The sequence below is a fragment of the Copidosoma floridanum genome, unplaced genomic scaffold (genome assembly GCF_036245765.1).
Source record: "Copidosoma floridanum isolate Cflo_tuat_1 unplaced genomic scaffold, Cflo_Japanese_pri ptg000021l, whole genome shotgun sequence".
In the NCBI taxonomy this organism is placed as follows: domain Eukaryota; kingdom Metazoa; phylum Arthropoda; class Insecta; order Hymenoptera; family Encyrtidae; genus Copidosoma; species Copidosoma floridanum.
In genome coordinates, this window is record NW_028321898.1 from 14,825,081 (window position 1) to 14,840,514 (window position 15,434).

Genomic DNA, 15,434 nt, shown 5'->3' on the forward strand with positions numbered 1-15,434 from the left:
AGTTTTTAATTTGTATTTTGTAAATACTATTTTTATTCATTTTTAAGATGCTAAGCCTAATTTAAACCTTTCTTACTTGATTTACCATAAGTGAGATATTCTTGGAAGCGCCATAGTGATTCCATTAGACCGACAAATCTACTGTCAAGATAATTTTAGATTACATTAAAAGTTTTATAACCACCATCACATTTTTTATTTGAAACAATGCCCTATCTTCGTTCTTGTAAGCTTGGATGTAAGTATGTTATATGCTTTAAATGAATGCACAGTATTGAACATGTATAGGACACACAAATTTCATTAACCATGGGTACTCACATGACTTCAATATGCCACATTTCATATGTGAAATTAAACTAAAGCTGTTTCAAGAAGTTGGTTTGCAGCTTGCTGAAGTAAGTCCTATTTTGTTAAAGGAAATAAGGGATGTAAGAGGAAACGAGAATTTTAATAAAAAGGTGTATTGTCTTTAGAGAAGGATGTTACTCTTTTTTTAGGAATTTGGAATTGAATATGGCTGGTGGAAGTGTGGAGTCTTTAGAAAGAATGGTAGGATTTTTAATCATGTTTGAGTTTGTTTTGTCAAAATACTTGGAGAGTTTCATAAGTAATGAACGCCTGTGTGTGCCCTAGTCTGGGCAGTACTATAGAATGTGTTCGATATCTTGAACGTCAAGGCCACATGGGCAGTTGGGAGAGTCAATTTAATTTTTCGTGTGAAGGCTGGCTGCCAGATTGTAGTGGTTGGCTCTAATTCTGGAGATGGACGACGTGCAAAATCTTTGTAGGTTAATAAGAAATTCATTGTTAGATGTTGAAAGTTTGTGTTAATGATTTCGTTGAAGTCTGAGTAGTGAAATAGGCATGTAATATTAGTGCCTCTTTGGCTAAGGAGTCGGTGATTATATTGCCTTCAGTGTTAAGGTGGGAAGGAATCCAAACAAGCCTAATTTGTCAGTTGGATTTGTGACCTTCGTGGAGAAGTTTTTTTAAGTCTAGGATCAAGTGGGAAGTATGTTTGGATTTTATAGGCGAAAATTTTTTAATGCATTCTAAGACGCTTAGTGAATCAGTAAAGATTGTGCCTTTGGTGATTTTGTTGTTTTTTAGGTGATTAATCACCAAGAATATTTTTAGTGCCTCAGATGTAAATATAAATGCGTATGATGCGACTTTGTATTGCAGAATTGTGTTTGAGGTGGATGAGTAAACGTCTACACCGTTGTACTAAGATGAATTATCTTTGAAAGAGTCTATGAATAGAACGTACTATTTCAAGTGGGCTTCAGTGGACACGGATGAAAACTCTACTGAGGGATTGATAGATTTTTTGATAGTAGATCCAGAACAGGTATCAATTATGGGAGAGTATATGAGACCCCAGTAGTTGTGTTAAAATTGAACTGGGATCGCAAAAGGTTGTAAAAATGTGTCAGTTAAGAAAAATATCTCGTGAAAGGGTCTGGTGATTGAGAATTAAGATGTAGTGTCAAAGTTGTCTGAGATATAGACCTCATTGGTGAGGTCAAAGATTCTTTAATACAGTAAAGAGTATTGAAAAGGGACTATGGAGAGTGTAAACTTTTTTGTAAGATGTTGAATTGTATAATGTATAAGAGGTATTTTGGTTTTGGAATGCATCACTTTAACTGGTGTGGTATTTCTATACCCTACAAAGAGCCTGATGGCTTGGTTCTGGAGGAGTGGCATCCTATTTTTGAGTTTGGCATTAGTTATGCGTTTGAGTCGAGAGCCATATTCTAACATACTTCTGATAACGCAGGTGTAAATTTTGAAGAGTGCTGAAGGATGTCCACCGCACCAAGTGCCTCTTAACATTTTAATTACGTTTAAAAGCTTGAACATTCTGTCGATAACAATTTGGGCATAAGACTTCCACATTAGTTGTGAGTCAATTGTAAGGCCTAGGTATTTGACTGGATGGAGAAATTATGGTATTGCTGAAGTTTATAGAATGATTTTGAATGGATTCTGAAGGTAGATCGGAAACTACAAAAAATTTTGTTTTTACTAAGGAAATTCCTAGCTTTTTCCAAAAAAGAAGTGGTTTGTGAGGGGTAAGGCGTTTTCTAGCTTGGTTTTGCAAGTGTTGATATCAGTATCTGAAGTATATAGAATAGAGTCGTCAGCATATTGGAGAAGAATAACATTGTCAGGGATGTGTTGGTATAGTTGGTAGATGTATATACTGTAAAGTAGCGGGCTGAATACGCATCCTTGAGGTACATCAATGTTTTTTGAGTACGGTCCAGATATGTCATTTGCAATTTTAAAGTATAGGCTTCTATTAGTTGTGAGATGGTAAATAAAGTGACTCATTTTTGAGGGAAGAGATATTTTTAGAAGCACGTCATTAAGGATTTTTGGACAGATATGTTAGTAAGACGGCACAAGTGTGTTGGTCGTTGGTTTTGACAGAGTGAGTATCAGCTAGGAAGTGAGCCAGCACCCGTCGACAAAATTTGTGTTTTCTGAAGCCGTACTGCGTATCTAGAATTAAATTATTGTGTTTGATAAAGTGCTGTAGTCTGGTGTTAATAATTCTTTCTGCAAGTTTCAGTACACAAGAGGCTAAGGCAATGAGCCTAAATTTATGTTTTTTAGTTTTAGGGATAAAAACAATAAGAAAATTTTTTCATGATTTGTGGAAGTTTTGAGTAGTAAAATAGTGATTTTAAGTTTTAGTAACAGTTCAAGATATAAGTCGGGGGCTCTTTGAAGCATTAGGTATGAGGTTGTTGTTATTATTAGGTTGTTGATTTGATTGAGACCAGAGGAAGAGTAAATATTAATAATATCTAGGGCAAGCTTGAGTTCTTGAAGTGTAAATGGTTGGTCTAGATATGAATTATCGTCAAGTGTGACGCTTGATAAAAGTCAATTTATTGGGTTGAGATCAGTCACTGTAGAGTTGCTGGCTGGTGATTCATGGCAGTGGTGGGTTATGAATTAAAAGAAATTATTGCCCTGTTCTATACCATTTGGTGGAAAATTGGATTTGTTGTTCACTATATTATTGAAAGAGGTGATGGTTTTCCATTAGGTTTTCGCATTAGTGCTGGGTGTGATTATTTATCGATAAACTGCTTGAATTCGTCTCTTTTAATAATTCTGAGTCGGTTCTTTGTTTGGGTTTCTACTAGTTTGAGTTTCAGTAAATTTTATTCTGTGTTCCACCGAGGGGCCTTAATGGATCGGCATTTAAAATTTTTACCAGGTCTGTGTTAATGCTTTTGTTAGCTATGGACGTGAAATCCTTCAGGAAATTAGATACGTCTTTAGTAGTGGCGGTAGCATACTAGTGTGAGTAGAAGAATCTGGATTGTTTACAGAATGTTTTTTATTATGATAGGGTATGATGGTAGTAACAAGATTTATGAGAGTTTGGTATTTTGTGTCAGGATCTAGTAAGATGATGCTTTCTCTGTTTTTTGAGATGAACGTATCCAGGAGACAATTGTAAGTTTTTCAGCTGACGTTTTTGTGGTCAAATTTGTGGGTGCTGTTAAAAGGAAATTTTGGACAGGCTCATACATGAAAAGCAAGAGATTGGGCAATGGTCACTTTTTATTCTATAGCTTGAAACTTTCTAGAAATAATTTTTGATTGTGTTAGTTGTTAATAGGATTAGGTCAAGTGTTGATAAAATAGTATTGCTGCTAGTAGATGGCTATGGTTGCAAGGAAGATGTTCTAGAAGTGTCTTTAATGTAGGTATATTTGTTGTCATTGAGAACTGTGAGATTGACATCGTTAAGTGAGTCCACGAGTTTATCACCAGAGGGGCATGGTTTCTGTGCCCTCCATAATTGATGATGAGAGTTAAAATCACCCGCTCGTATGGTAAATGTTAATTGCCTTGTAGAGTTAAATAGGCTCTTCCATTAATTTAAGGTGGTGAATTTAGAAGGTACTCTGTACAGTAAAACTATAAGTAGGGAGTTGTGAGAGTCGTTAAAATTGTTTATTAGTGCAATGGTGACAACTAGAGTTTCTAACTTGTTTTCCATGTGGTAGATGTTATTTGCTATTTGAAAGGGTATGTTATTTTTTATTGTACTGGCAAGATCACCATGTTCTATGGTTCTTCTATTTTTTATCCTCCATAGTGGTTAGATCCATATGAAATAGGTTTTGTGCGTCAAGAACTAACTATAGTTTATTTTTAACTACTTAAGTAAGGTTTGTGTTGGAGACAAAAAAGCCGACAATATCTTCCATGAGTACTGAGACGTCATTGGCAGTGATACCGTCGGAGTTTGTCAGGATAGTGCAACCATTTGTGGGAAAGTCTTTGTGAGTTGGAGTCAAACTATGATACTGTGTGTTAGAAGTGAAGTTTAGGCTCAGAGACGCTGTGGGCGTAAATTTATCTTGTCCAGTTGGATATATGAGGGCGTTTTTATATAGTTGTCTTAATCGAGTTAGCTTTTGGGAAGTTGGTAAAGGAAGCCTGGTGGATGACTGTGACAGATTTCTTGACTGCATGTTTTAATATACCTTGCTCCAATTTTTTGATCTTGCAATTCTGGTCTGTAGGAAGATGAAGAACTTCTTTGCAATTGATACAGGTGGCCTGATCTGGAGGGGTTGGACATAGTCCTTGGTCGTGTTCATAGCTACCACATTGAATGCACCCAGCTTTGGATCTGCAGTTGGATTTAATGTGACCATGTTTGTAGCATTTAGTACATAGCTTCACTCGAGGGATATATGTTTCAACCGAGATTTTAAGCTTGAACAGGTAGGCACGTTGAGGTTGGAGTTGACCTGTGTAAGTGAGAAAAACCGTGCCAGTAGGTAAGTACACAATTTTATCACCTGTAGTGGCTCTTCTGTTAAACCTCGCAGCATTATAGACTTTCAAGTCTGATGCTGGAGAGTGGAAAACACAATTTTGTAGAACTTCTGATTCAGTGCGTTAGATGGATATAGTTTTAATTATATCTTTTTTGAAGATATCGACAGAGAAGATAAAGACTTCAAATCCCTTTTCTTTCAGAGAGTTTGATTGCAGAACTGCATTGGTGACCTTGCGATGGAAAGTGACGAGTACGAGTTTGTCTCTGCCTTAATATTGGAAGCTTTCGATTTGGTCAGGGTAGAGAGTAGTAATCAAGTTTCTCGACGTTAAGTGGGTGTATATGGCTTTTTTACGGTTTTCTGTAGGAGAGGAGATAGGTTAGACGATTACTTTATATGGACCCCTGATTTCCACTGGGTAATCGGAGAGTGTGGGGAGGAATTTGGACGTTTGTGGATTGTATTGTTGCTGTATTTGTAGGGATGGGATAGGTCCAGCAGGACTTTCTTCTCTGTTGGGTTTTTTGATATCGGACTTTACGTCATGTTCTGGTGTTTCATTGGTTTTTTTCCTGCAGGCATTAGCCACATTCGTGTAAGTATCAAAATTCATGAGAGTCGGGTAGCCACTAAGACTGCCTTGTTTCTCAGGAATTAAGTTGGGAGTGCCTCCCCCCGTATGATGTAATTTACAGCTTTGCTCTAGGGGCTAGCCTCATGTTTGGTAGGTACTTATAGGTTAGAAAATTAAGCATCAGGTGTAGCTAGATACAGAAAAAGGTTTGCAGTGTGTACTATTGGCATATGGTTGAGAAAGGAGAAATTGGTGGACTTATCAGCAAGTTGGTTACGAATAAAGATAAAATCGATTGAGTCTCGATAGATTTTAACGTGTGCATACCCAATGGTAGCCCCGTTCCAACTCGTACGTCTTGTGGTGTATTCTGTATTACTCTCAGATAAGTGCTCTGAAACTGACATAGCTTGTCTATTTATACATAAGGAGGAAATGCGATTTTTTTTCGGAAATCAATTTTTTTTTACCCAAAGCAATAACTGTCAAAGATAGAGCTTGTCAAAGCTTGGCATTGCGTCACTTTGTATTTGTACATAATTACATTTAAAACAAACGTACCCTTTTTCGTTGATCGAACAACTTCAATCTATACGCTCTATGTTAGCCCGTTTTTGTTTACGTGAAAAAACAAAATTAAAAGATATGTTATATACCATGTTATCATTTGATAATATTTTATCATGGTGTTTAACGCAGTTTATTGATTTTTGTTATTATATTATTCGTGTGTATCTGTTTTTAAGTAAAAAACTTAATTTTTTAATGAAAAAATTTTTCAACGTACTAGTGAAAAAACTATGATTAGGATTACAATTCAAAATGCATAAATTTAACATTGAAAATTTTTGTTACAATACTTTATAAATTTATTCATACTACTCAAACTTGAAAGTTTCTGCGATTATAGAGCTATGATAAGCTAGTATTTTTTGCTTTTTATATTATTTGAAAATATTAGAATAAAAAAAGAAAACACGTCTGGAAATAGTGTTCCATTATATACAATAAAGTCTCAGTCGATTACTACCTTTTCATTATTCTGAGTGCAAATTCGGATTTTATACATCTAAAAAAAAAATTCCATAAAGTATGGATCATTGTTGCAAGCTGTGAACTCCTATTTTAGATGGTAAATAATATTTCTTAAGCATAATTATAAATAAGATTTGGATAAAATTTTAGGTAATGGCTGTGGATCATGACAGAGGTGAAAATGGTGAATTCACATACGAGCTGAGAGACCCATCTAATGCTTTTGCTATTGATGAAGCAACAGGTTGGCTCACAGTACAGAATCAAAATGTACTTGATCGTGAGAAGAAATCGTTTCTTAAAATGCAAGTCGTAGCTATTGAAAAGCGTCCAAGTGACGTCGAGCCCTTTAATGTCTCATCCTCGGTAGACGTTCAAGTGACACTTCTTGATGCCAATGACAACAATCCTGTTTTTGTTCCTGGAAATTTACTGCAATTTGTTGCCCATAGTGATTATAAAGCTGGTACCATCATTGGTCAGGTATATACTTGATTAACATGAATGACCGTACGTAACCGAAACGTAATATCTTAGTATACTAAATTCTCAAATTTGAGTGTAAAAAATACTTTCTATGTTTACTAAGTTATGTGGAGTCCCATAAAACTAAGAACTTTTGGGTCTCACTATGTATCTACGTTCAAAATACCGTATCAGTAAAGTTAATTGTTTCTAAAATATTTTCATACATTGCAATGAAAAAAATCTTTAATCAAAACTTTGTAAAATTTTTGTGTACATATACACCACTATTTTAATCCGTTAACTATTATAACATTGACAAAAAATATCTTGTTTTCATGAAAATCAGAAGCTTTATAAAAGAACTTATTTTTTAGTAAACTATTCCAAGCATTAGCAGTAGTAATAAAGACGTACATAACTGTTAATCATAATTTCAAACAATTTTATATTTCTTTCCAATAATACTTTTAATAATGATTTTTTCCACTTTCCTGTTACAATATATGACATTCATAGCCTTACTTGATTTGAAATTGACTTAGGGTTAAAGTGGTTACTGCCTTTTCTCAACGGTCAATCTCACTGTTTGAAAAATATATTTCTTATTCTCAACAGGTTCACGCAGTTGACAAGGATCTAGGTATCAATGGCCTAGTACAGTACACACTTCAACTTCTGGGTAATTCCAACAATAGCATACCTTTTGCTGTGGATCCTGACACTGGTGTGATAACTATCTCCGAAAATTCGGTTCCTGAAGGGAAACATGTAATTTTTATTGAAGCAGCAGATCAGCCATCAAATCCTAGTGAAAAACGATCTTCTCTTGCCGTTGTCACGATTGAAGTACTTCAAAGTGATGGTGGGTACAATTTATCCGTTCATGGGTAATTCCTGAAAAACGTGCTTACTAAAATGCTAAACATTACAAGTAATGTATAGGCTATGTGCTGCAAAAGCAATTACTACAAGTAACACTGTTCGTGGCTCAGAAAACAAACACACTAGTTATACAATCCACTAAATTAAATAATATGATACTTTTCTTGTACTATTTTTAGGTAAATGTGTTACTCACTTCTAGTGAAACATGAAAATAAGAAGAGAGGTATTTTTATCGTATAAAAGGGAGGGTAATTATGTGATTCTGGAGATTTTTGCAACTGTTAACAGTAATTTTTGTCCGAACTTTATTATTCATCAAAACCTCACTGTAGGTTATTCCATAAAAGAACTCAAAAATTATCCCTAAAAAAGTATATAGGTAGCTCTAGGCGAGATCACAAGTAAAAACAGATCCGATTTTTTTTTTACATCGACTTTACCAATAAATTACTATATTTGTCAAGAAAGCTAAGCATGTTATAGTATATACTACGTAAGGTTTTGTAAAGACTTCGAATTACAAATCGAAAGGTTTATGGCACAAGCTAAAGGTGAGGGCCTTAATGAGTTTCGTGGAGAAGCCTTTTCAACATGCCTTGTATGGGGACCCAATTTCGAGCCATCTGCTGTAGTTCTAAAGACCTCAACTTTCAGTAAAAACAATTGTCACGTTGTATTAATACGTACGACACCCCTGCAAATTTTATAAAAATAGCAGTCAAGTCCGATAAAAACTTACGTAAAATTTTAGTAAAAATTTCCGTATTTCAAAAATATCCCAGGATGACCGCTGATTTTATGGTAAAGATTTCTGTAATTATTTTCTTTGTATAACAAATAAATATCAGATTACGCGCATATGGTTAACAGTGGCCGTTGAAAAGTTATGTTGTTTACTACATACCATTTCAATTATGGTTTCAAAACTTCATAGTTTTAACAGCTGATGTTTGTATGATGATTCAATTCAAACATTTCAATTACACTTTCACTTATATTGCAAGGTGAAGAGTGCAGTCACATGGAGTATGGAATCCGTACATGGAACCCATTGTAGCTCATGAGAGCGAGAGAGAGAAAGAGAGAGAGGTGTACGGAAAATACCTCTCTCGCACTCTCATAGGCTCGAATTGGTTTCGTATACGGAATTCATGCTCCATGTGACCACACCCCCGTAATCTTGCCAATTTATTGTAAGTAAGTGTCAAGAATATCTGTTTGGAAAAATGATTAGCTGAGTTTTCATGAATTTCTGTCAATGAATTACATAACTCAGAATTCCAAACATGAAAGACGTACCATGTAAAACCTTCAAATTTCATTTTAGTTGATAGTATCGTAGTTTTAAAAAGATTTTTTATACAAAATCGATGGTTGAAAGTACATTTGTAGAAGAAAATAATCTTTTATTTTGTTAAAATATATATTTCTTGTTATTCATTCACAGAAAAATACGAAAATCTGACAATTGCATGTGTTACGCAAAAAAATTACCATGCATAAAATTTTTTTAACTGAGTATCCTGCTTTTTCATTGTCTTCTATTAAGTACATTTAGAATTAAAAATAATGTAAAAAAAACTTAATTTAAAAAAAAAAAATGCATTAATTTTACTCTTATTACTGTTTTTCATTTGAAGACTTACCAGTTACTAGATAATAACTTATATTGTAAATAATTAGATTTTACAACTAGTGCCTACATTTTAGAGCTGTGAAAAAATGAATTTTTTAAAAAAATTTTTAAGGCCAGGAGTCAAAAGATCCAGACTTTGTTGGAGCGCCATACGAGTTCTGGGTGGGTGGTAACGTTCCAGTTGGAACAAGCATTGGACAAGTTAGAGTGAATGAGATCGTTAAGAGCAAGACGTTGGTCTACGATCTTCTGCATAGTTATCAGGAAGGAGGTATGTTCTATTATGAATAGCAGTTTTTTAAAAGTAATGAATTATCTAATAAAAAATAAAAATCAATAGAACGTGTCGTGGGACACGCATTTGTAACGAAGTCCCTTTTGTACGTAAGGTTGGTAAACTTAATCCTTAACGTGCTCTGCTCTTCTCTCTATCCATGCCTCTCTTTAATGTTACAACACCAACCAAGACTTCTCTTTTTGTTTGACGTCAATGATTTTATTCTCCTCAGTATACACGTAAAAATTTTTAATTTTTGTATATCTGGTTTTTTTATATATCTTATTCCGTTATTTTTTAAAGGTTATGTTGTTGTAAAATATTTTGGGAATAAATTTTAGATGCATATCATAATTTTCTTATCATGCTACAGTATCAAATAATTAGGGAATCGATTCTAGAAATTTATAGTAAGAATTCTTTATTATGGTATAATGTTTTCACAATTTCTAAAATCAATTTTTGAAAGACATTGTATTAAATAATTAATATTGAGGTTATTTTGTAACATCAACTATTACCTCTCTTTTTGTGCACCTTAAGGATCTCATTTCCATGTAAGAAACCCGTATATTTTTTTATCTTTGACCTATCTTTCTTTACCGTGAAGATATCGCATTTTTTCATTATTTTGAGGTTATGCTGTGCGTGTGCAGACAAATTCGAACTTTAAACTGCTGATTGTCTCGCTTTTTCTAAGAAAAGATGTTTTTTTTTGGGTTACAGAGTGAATTTTAATTAAATAGTAATAATTTCTCATGTTGGTTGAAAATAGTATCAAGTATCACCACTGTAAAATTTTTGAAAATTTTTGGCTTAAAAAAGTATTAAAAATTTTCCAGTAATGAAACTTCATACTACCTTGTATCCTCTATCTAGAATGATTATTATTTGTTTAAAATTTGCTATATGTTTAAAAACGTCATTTTTTCTAATATATAAGATAATTATTACTTCAAAACTTGAATTTCGCTCCAAATTTTTTTTGGCCAAATTTTTGGCCAAAAAAAGCCAAAAATTTTTAAAAAATTAACAGTAATTTTACTTGATACTATCTTTAACTTTCATTAAGAATTATTACCATTCAATGAAAATTCACTGTGATATCTTAAAAAAAACGTTTTTTTTTCGAAAAAGGAGATAGTCTATAGTTTAAAATTTTGATTTGGCTAAAAATTATTTAAAAACTTGCATTTATCAAACTTCTTATTGTCTTTAATCTCAATGAAGGAGTATTTTAATTGATCGACAATTTGCGAAGATATTAAGGAAAAACTGAAATTTTACTAGTAATTTGTATGTTAACATTCCATATATACAGCTTCAAGATACGCAGGCAAGGGACTTGGTTTCTTATAGGTTATTACTTACAGCGGTTATGGGGAGCCTTCTGACTATGTCTATCTCTATGATCTCAGAAGCTTCTTTGGGGCTGGTTGTAATAATCATGGGTAATTTAGTTCTTACGTGAACTTGTTTTTTCCGTTGGAATACTCTACAAGTACGTACTTATTCTGAAATGCTCTCTTATTTACCATCCCAAAATATCTCTCACGTATTTTACTGTAGACCTTTGCTATCTTTGTATCCTCCTATCAGAGAATCATGAACCTCATTGAGTATTCCTAAACTGTCGTCGTGTAATGGGATAGTAACCTTGCTAGTACAAATAGTGAGTAGTAAATTTACTTTCTTTCAGTGTTGTCGTAACAAATATTAACAAGTAACCAATGAAGGTTTTCTAATCTTTTATTTTGGCGATACTTACAGTAACTACCTTTAAATTAATCACAGCGTCCTTTAAACTTCTCAGACATTCTACTACTGTGAAGGGACCGAAGGTGTGTCTTCTGATCAACTCTTTATGAATAGGAGAAAAATTATTCGTCTGTTGTATGAATCTGTTTTGTAATTTTTCGGGGTTTTCAAGTTTCATTTTCCCCATGTCAATCATGTCCAAGTCTTTCAATTGTTTTGCACACAGATATTCTGTCTACTGACATAAAATGCGTGAAACTGTTTTCTCTTAAAAGCAACTGATCTGTCGAGAACTTTTTATGCTCAATTACAAAAACTCATTCTCGGCCACCGTCTCTATCGTCATGCCTATCGTCGTTAATTACCTTTTTTTTCTACTCGTCGTCAGTCCGCAACCCTTAAAATTTGTATTCCTTTTATTACTTCGTATTTATTCAGGGGCGTCCCCCCTGTTTCTCTATGGGCTCCTTTGCACCATTTGCTTTCCCTCCTCCTTCCTTTTCTCCTAGCTGTGTCGGCTTGTGTACCAGAGGCAAACCATCAGTACAAGCGCTATCTGTATTCTGGACCATTCCCTCTTCTCCTAGCTGTGTCTGACGTTGCAGACTGGACTCTGATGGTGTCTTGTACACCGTTGCTGGATTAAGGAGACTTTCTAAGCCTACTGGCAGGTGAAAATAGACTCTAGTTCATTGTTTATGCGTATCAGTTCGTAGTTTGCGTATCTCTCTCTTCCTAGGGCGTCTGTTTCTGTAATAGTAGTTTTGTCAGCAGGCGTGTTTTCTTTAGTTTTGTCAGAGGAAGTGTCGGAAAAGATTGGTTTCATCGTATCTACATAGAAGGACTATCAATTTAAGTCTCGTATGGGGTGTTCTTGGAGTAATTGAGAGTAGATGAGGGTACTGGGTTTCGCGACAGTGCATCTGCATTGGAGTTTATCTTTCCCGATTTATAAATAAAGCTATAGTCATACTCGTGTAACTTAATTTTTCAATATACTGCAAAGTTGGGTCTTTAATGGAATGTAACCAGACTAGAGGCCTATGATCGCTTACTAAGGTAAATCTTTGTCTATATAAATAAGGTCGGAAATGTGTTACAACAAAAACCATAGCGATCAATTCTTTCTCTGTAGTAGTACATTTGATCTCCGTAGAATTCCAACTTCTTCAAGCGTAAGCGATAGATAGGTCTTAACCGATTTCTTCCGGAGTTAGAATGGCTAAGAGAAAGATCGGAAGCATCTGTGGTTACAACAAAAGGTTTAGTAAAATCGGGATACAGCAAAAGAGGTTGGGTACGTAAAGTTCTTGGATTTTTCGAATGCTTCCATCTTTGGAATAAGCTAAATAAATGAAACACCCTTCTTTAATAATGAATTTAAAGGAATTGTTATTTTAGAAAAGTCGGGAATGAAGCGACGACAGTAACCCACTAGTCCCAGGAATTGTTTAACATGTCTGGCGTGACTCTCCTATCAAAACCGCATATATTATAATATCGTCCATTTATACAAACGATTCGATACCTTGGAGTCTGCTTACGATTTTCTCTATTAATGCTTGGAAAGTCGTGGAGGCTCCTTTGAGGCCCATAGCCATGTGCTTGAATTAAAGGTATTAAAAGGAGGTGGAGAAAGTAATTTTTGGATCATCTTTTGGATCCACAGGCATCTGATGGTAACCAGAGGCCAAATCTAGGGTTGATAAGTATTAACATACACCTAATTGGTCCAAAATTTTGGTTGTACTGGGTAATAGGTATGTAGACGCAACTGTCTTCTTATTAAGAGCACGAAAATCAATAACCGACCTCCAACGTTTTTTACCTTGCGAATCAGGCTTTTTTGGGACTATCAAAACTGGGGAGTTATAGGGTGAATCTGATTCTTCAACTCTATCATTACTAAATAAGTCTTTCACCTGATCCTGTATCTTGTCGCGCAAATGAGGAGGATGGTGATATTGCTTTCTGGTTATAGATATGTTATTAGTAGTAGAAATCTGATGTTAAATATTATGATATAGCTTAATTTATCTCCAAGTACATAAAATTGACATTGACAAAATAAAGCCAATTAAAATATGTGGCTTCGCTCCTCCTTATTTAGCTTGTCCAGACTCAGATTTTGTATACTTTTGGATATTCTAGGGTGCTATTCCAAAATGTTTTTGATAAATCTCATTGGCGTTATTGTATTATAGTATGATTGTAAATAAATAGGCAATATAGCAAAGTTAATATTTTAAGATGTAGTGTTGGTAACATAAAGATGAGCCAATTCCCCATTGTTCCTGATAAGACATTGGCCCCCGTAAATTCCTGGTTCAACCTCCAACCTTGGCAAGTATCCATATGTTTTGTTAGGGTTACGAATTTTAACCTTGCATAGAACTCTAGTTTTCGTGGGAAGCTAAAGCTGGTTGTGGCAGATAGTAAAAGGTATTGATTGGGGTTCAAAAATTACCATGTGCTCAGGATATAAAATAATGGCTTTATGTGTTTCCAAGAAATCTACGTCTAGTATGCCATCGTATGGTATTAGGAAATCGTCAAATACAATATCCGCCGAGGGCTTTGCATTATTAATGTTTAGTTCGACCTGCTCTAAAGTTTTGACAAGCCCTTGATTGATTCCCGATAAGCTAAAGAGAAAGTCGTAAAAGACCAGAACGTTTAATATTTTTCGTTTGATTAAGTTTAGTTTGAAACCTCCACCAATAAGTGAATTCGGTGAAAAGGGTCTCAATTCTGGGCTCAGTATTAAGATTTCAGGCAAGTCTAATTTTTACAGTCGGCTAATGGCAATAATATCTCGATTTTTGGCGTGTTCTGTTGGGTTGATACTGGGTTTGCTGCCACGTCCACTCGACGAACTCGATGGAAGCTTAAAGCCTCGCTATCTTCTCTTTTTGTCGGATACCTTTGTTATTTACAATAGTTACAATTATGCCCAAACAAAATACAATGGTTGCAATAATTCTTTTTACATTTACAGACAAAGTGACCGGATCTTTTACAATTGAAGCAATCGCGATAGTTATTATGATGGTTGCTGTTGGAATTGTTTTGATTATTGGCATTAGAAATTCCTTCATGATTGTTAGATTGACTTCTTTGGTGGATCTTCCTATAGTTATTGTTACAATTATTCATATTGTTTACGAAGCGAGCATCCTTAATATACGGTATGTTCCCATTTAATTCAGACAAAGGTTTACGTAGTTCCCCAGATTAATTTTCCATACTTTCAATATTTTCGGCTGCATTAATTGCAGATTATATATTGAATGTTATATGACTGAGCATCTGGTATAAAATACCCCTGCATGACCCCAACCTGAATCTCTCTACGGCCGTGAGCACTGCTCCCTGCGCCCTCACCTCAACCGATTAAGATCTATGAGATCTAAAACATTTTTATAAATAATTGATTGTGGGCGTCCTCAATAATATTAGCTTCAATAGTTAACATGAAGAGATTATTTCCTTCAGACTTAACGTATTTTTCAAGGGTTCAACATTTCTTGATAAAAATAGAAATTGGTAAGTCTCCATTATTGAATTGTGGGATCAGACTATTTAATTTGCTAACCCTTTTGTATTCTATTTTCGAGTCTTTAGTTGATGTAGTTGAGACATTTTCATTGCTCTGAAGTCTTCCAGTTTTCAAAGGGGTGTTAATCGAATTGTTGATAGAATTTAAGGTTAAACAACTGACAATACGTTGGTTTCTTCAAAAACTCTTTTATTTCTTGTACGTGACCTTTAGTTACGAGACCAGGATCTGGGAAAGTTCACTTGGTAAAGCACGATACTAACCTCTTGGTAATGTTCACTGGGTAGCACGATATATTAGACACTTGAAAGACCCGAATTTTCTGAGGATGACCTCCAGGTGTTCTTTGCTTTCTGAAGTTCAAAATATCATTGGGAATATTCACCAACTAGCACTTTGTTTAAGCACTTGGAAGT

At 34.6% G+C, this 15,434-nt stretch overlaps 1 protein-coding gene across 1 annotated transcript in view; it reads left to right on the plus strand.

Annotated features, from left to right (window-relative positions):
* Cad89D (cadherin 89D) overlaps positions 1–15,434 on the plus strand; it is a 278,532-nt gene that overhangs the window by 103,553 nt on the left and 159,545 nt on the right. The window contains exons 9-11 of the mRNA XM_089594166.1: positions 6,586–6,918; positions 7,519–7,765; positions 9,537–9,695. Of these exons, the coding sequence (XP_089450292.1) occupies positions 6,586–6,918; positions 7,519–7,765; positions 9,537–9,695 (739 nt within the window). The remainder of the gene's footprint in view (positions 1–6,585; positions 6,919–7,518; positions 7,766–9,536; positions 9,696–15,434) is intronic.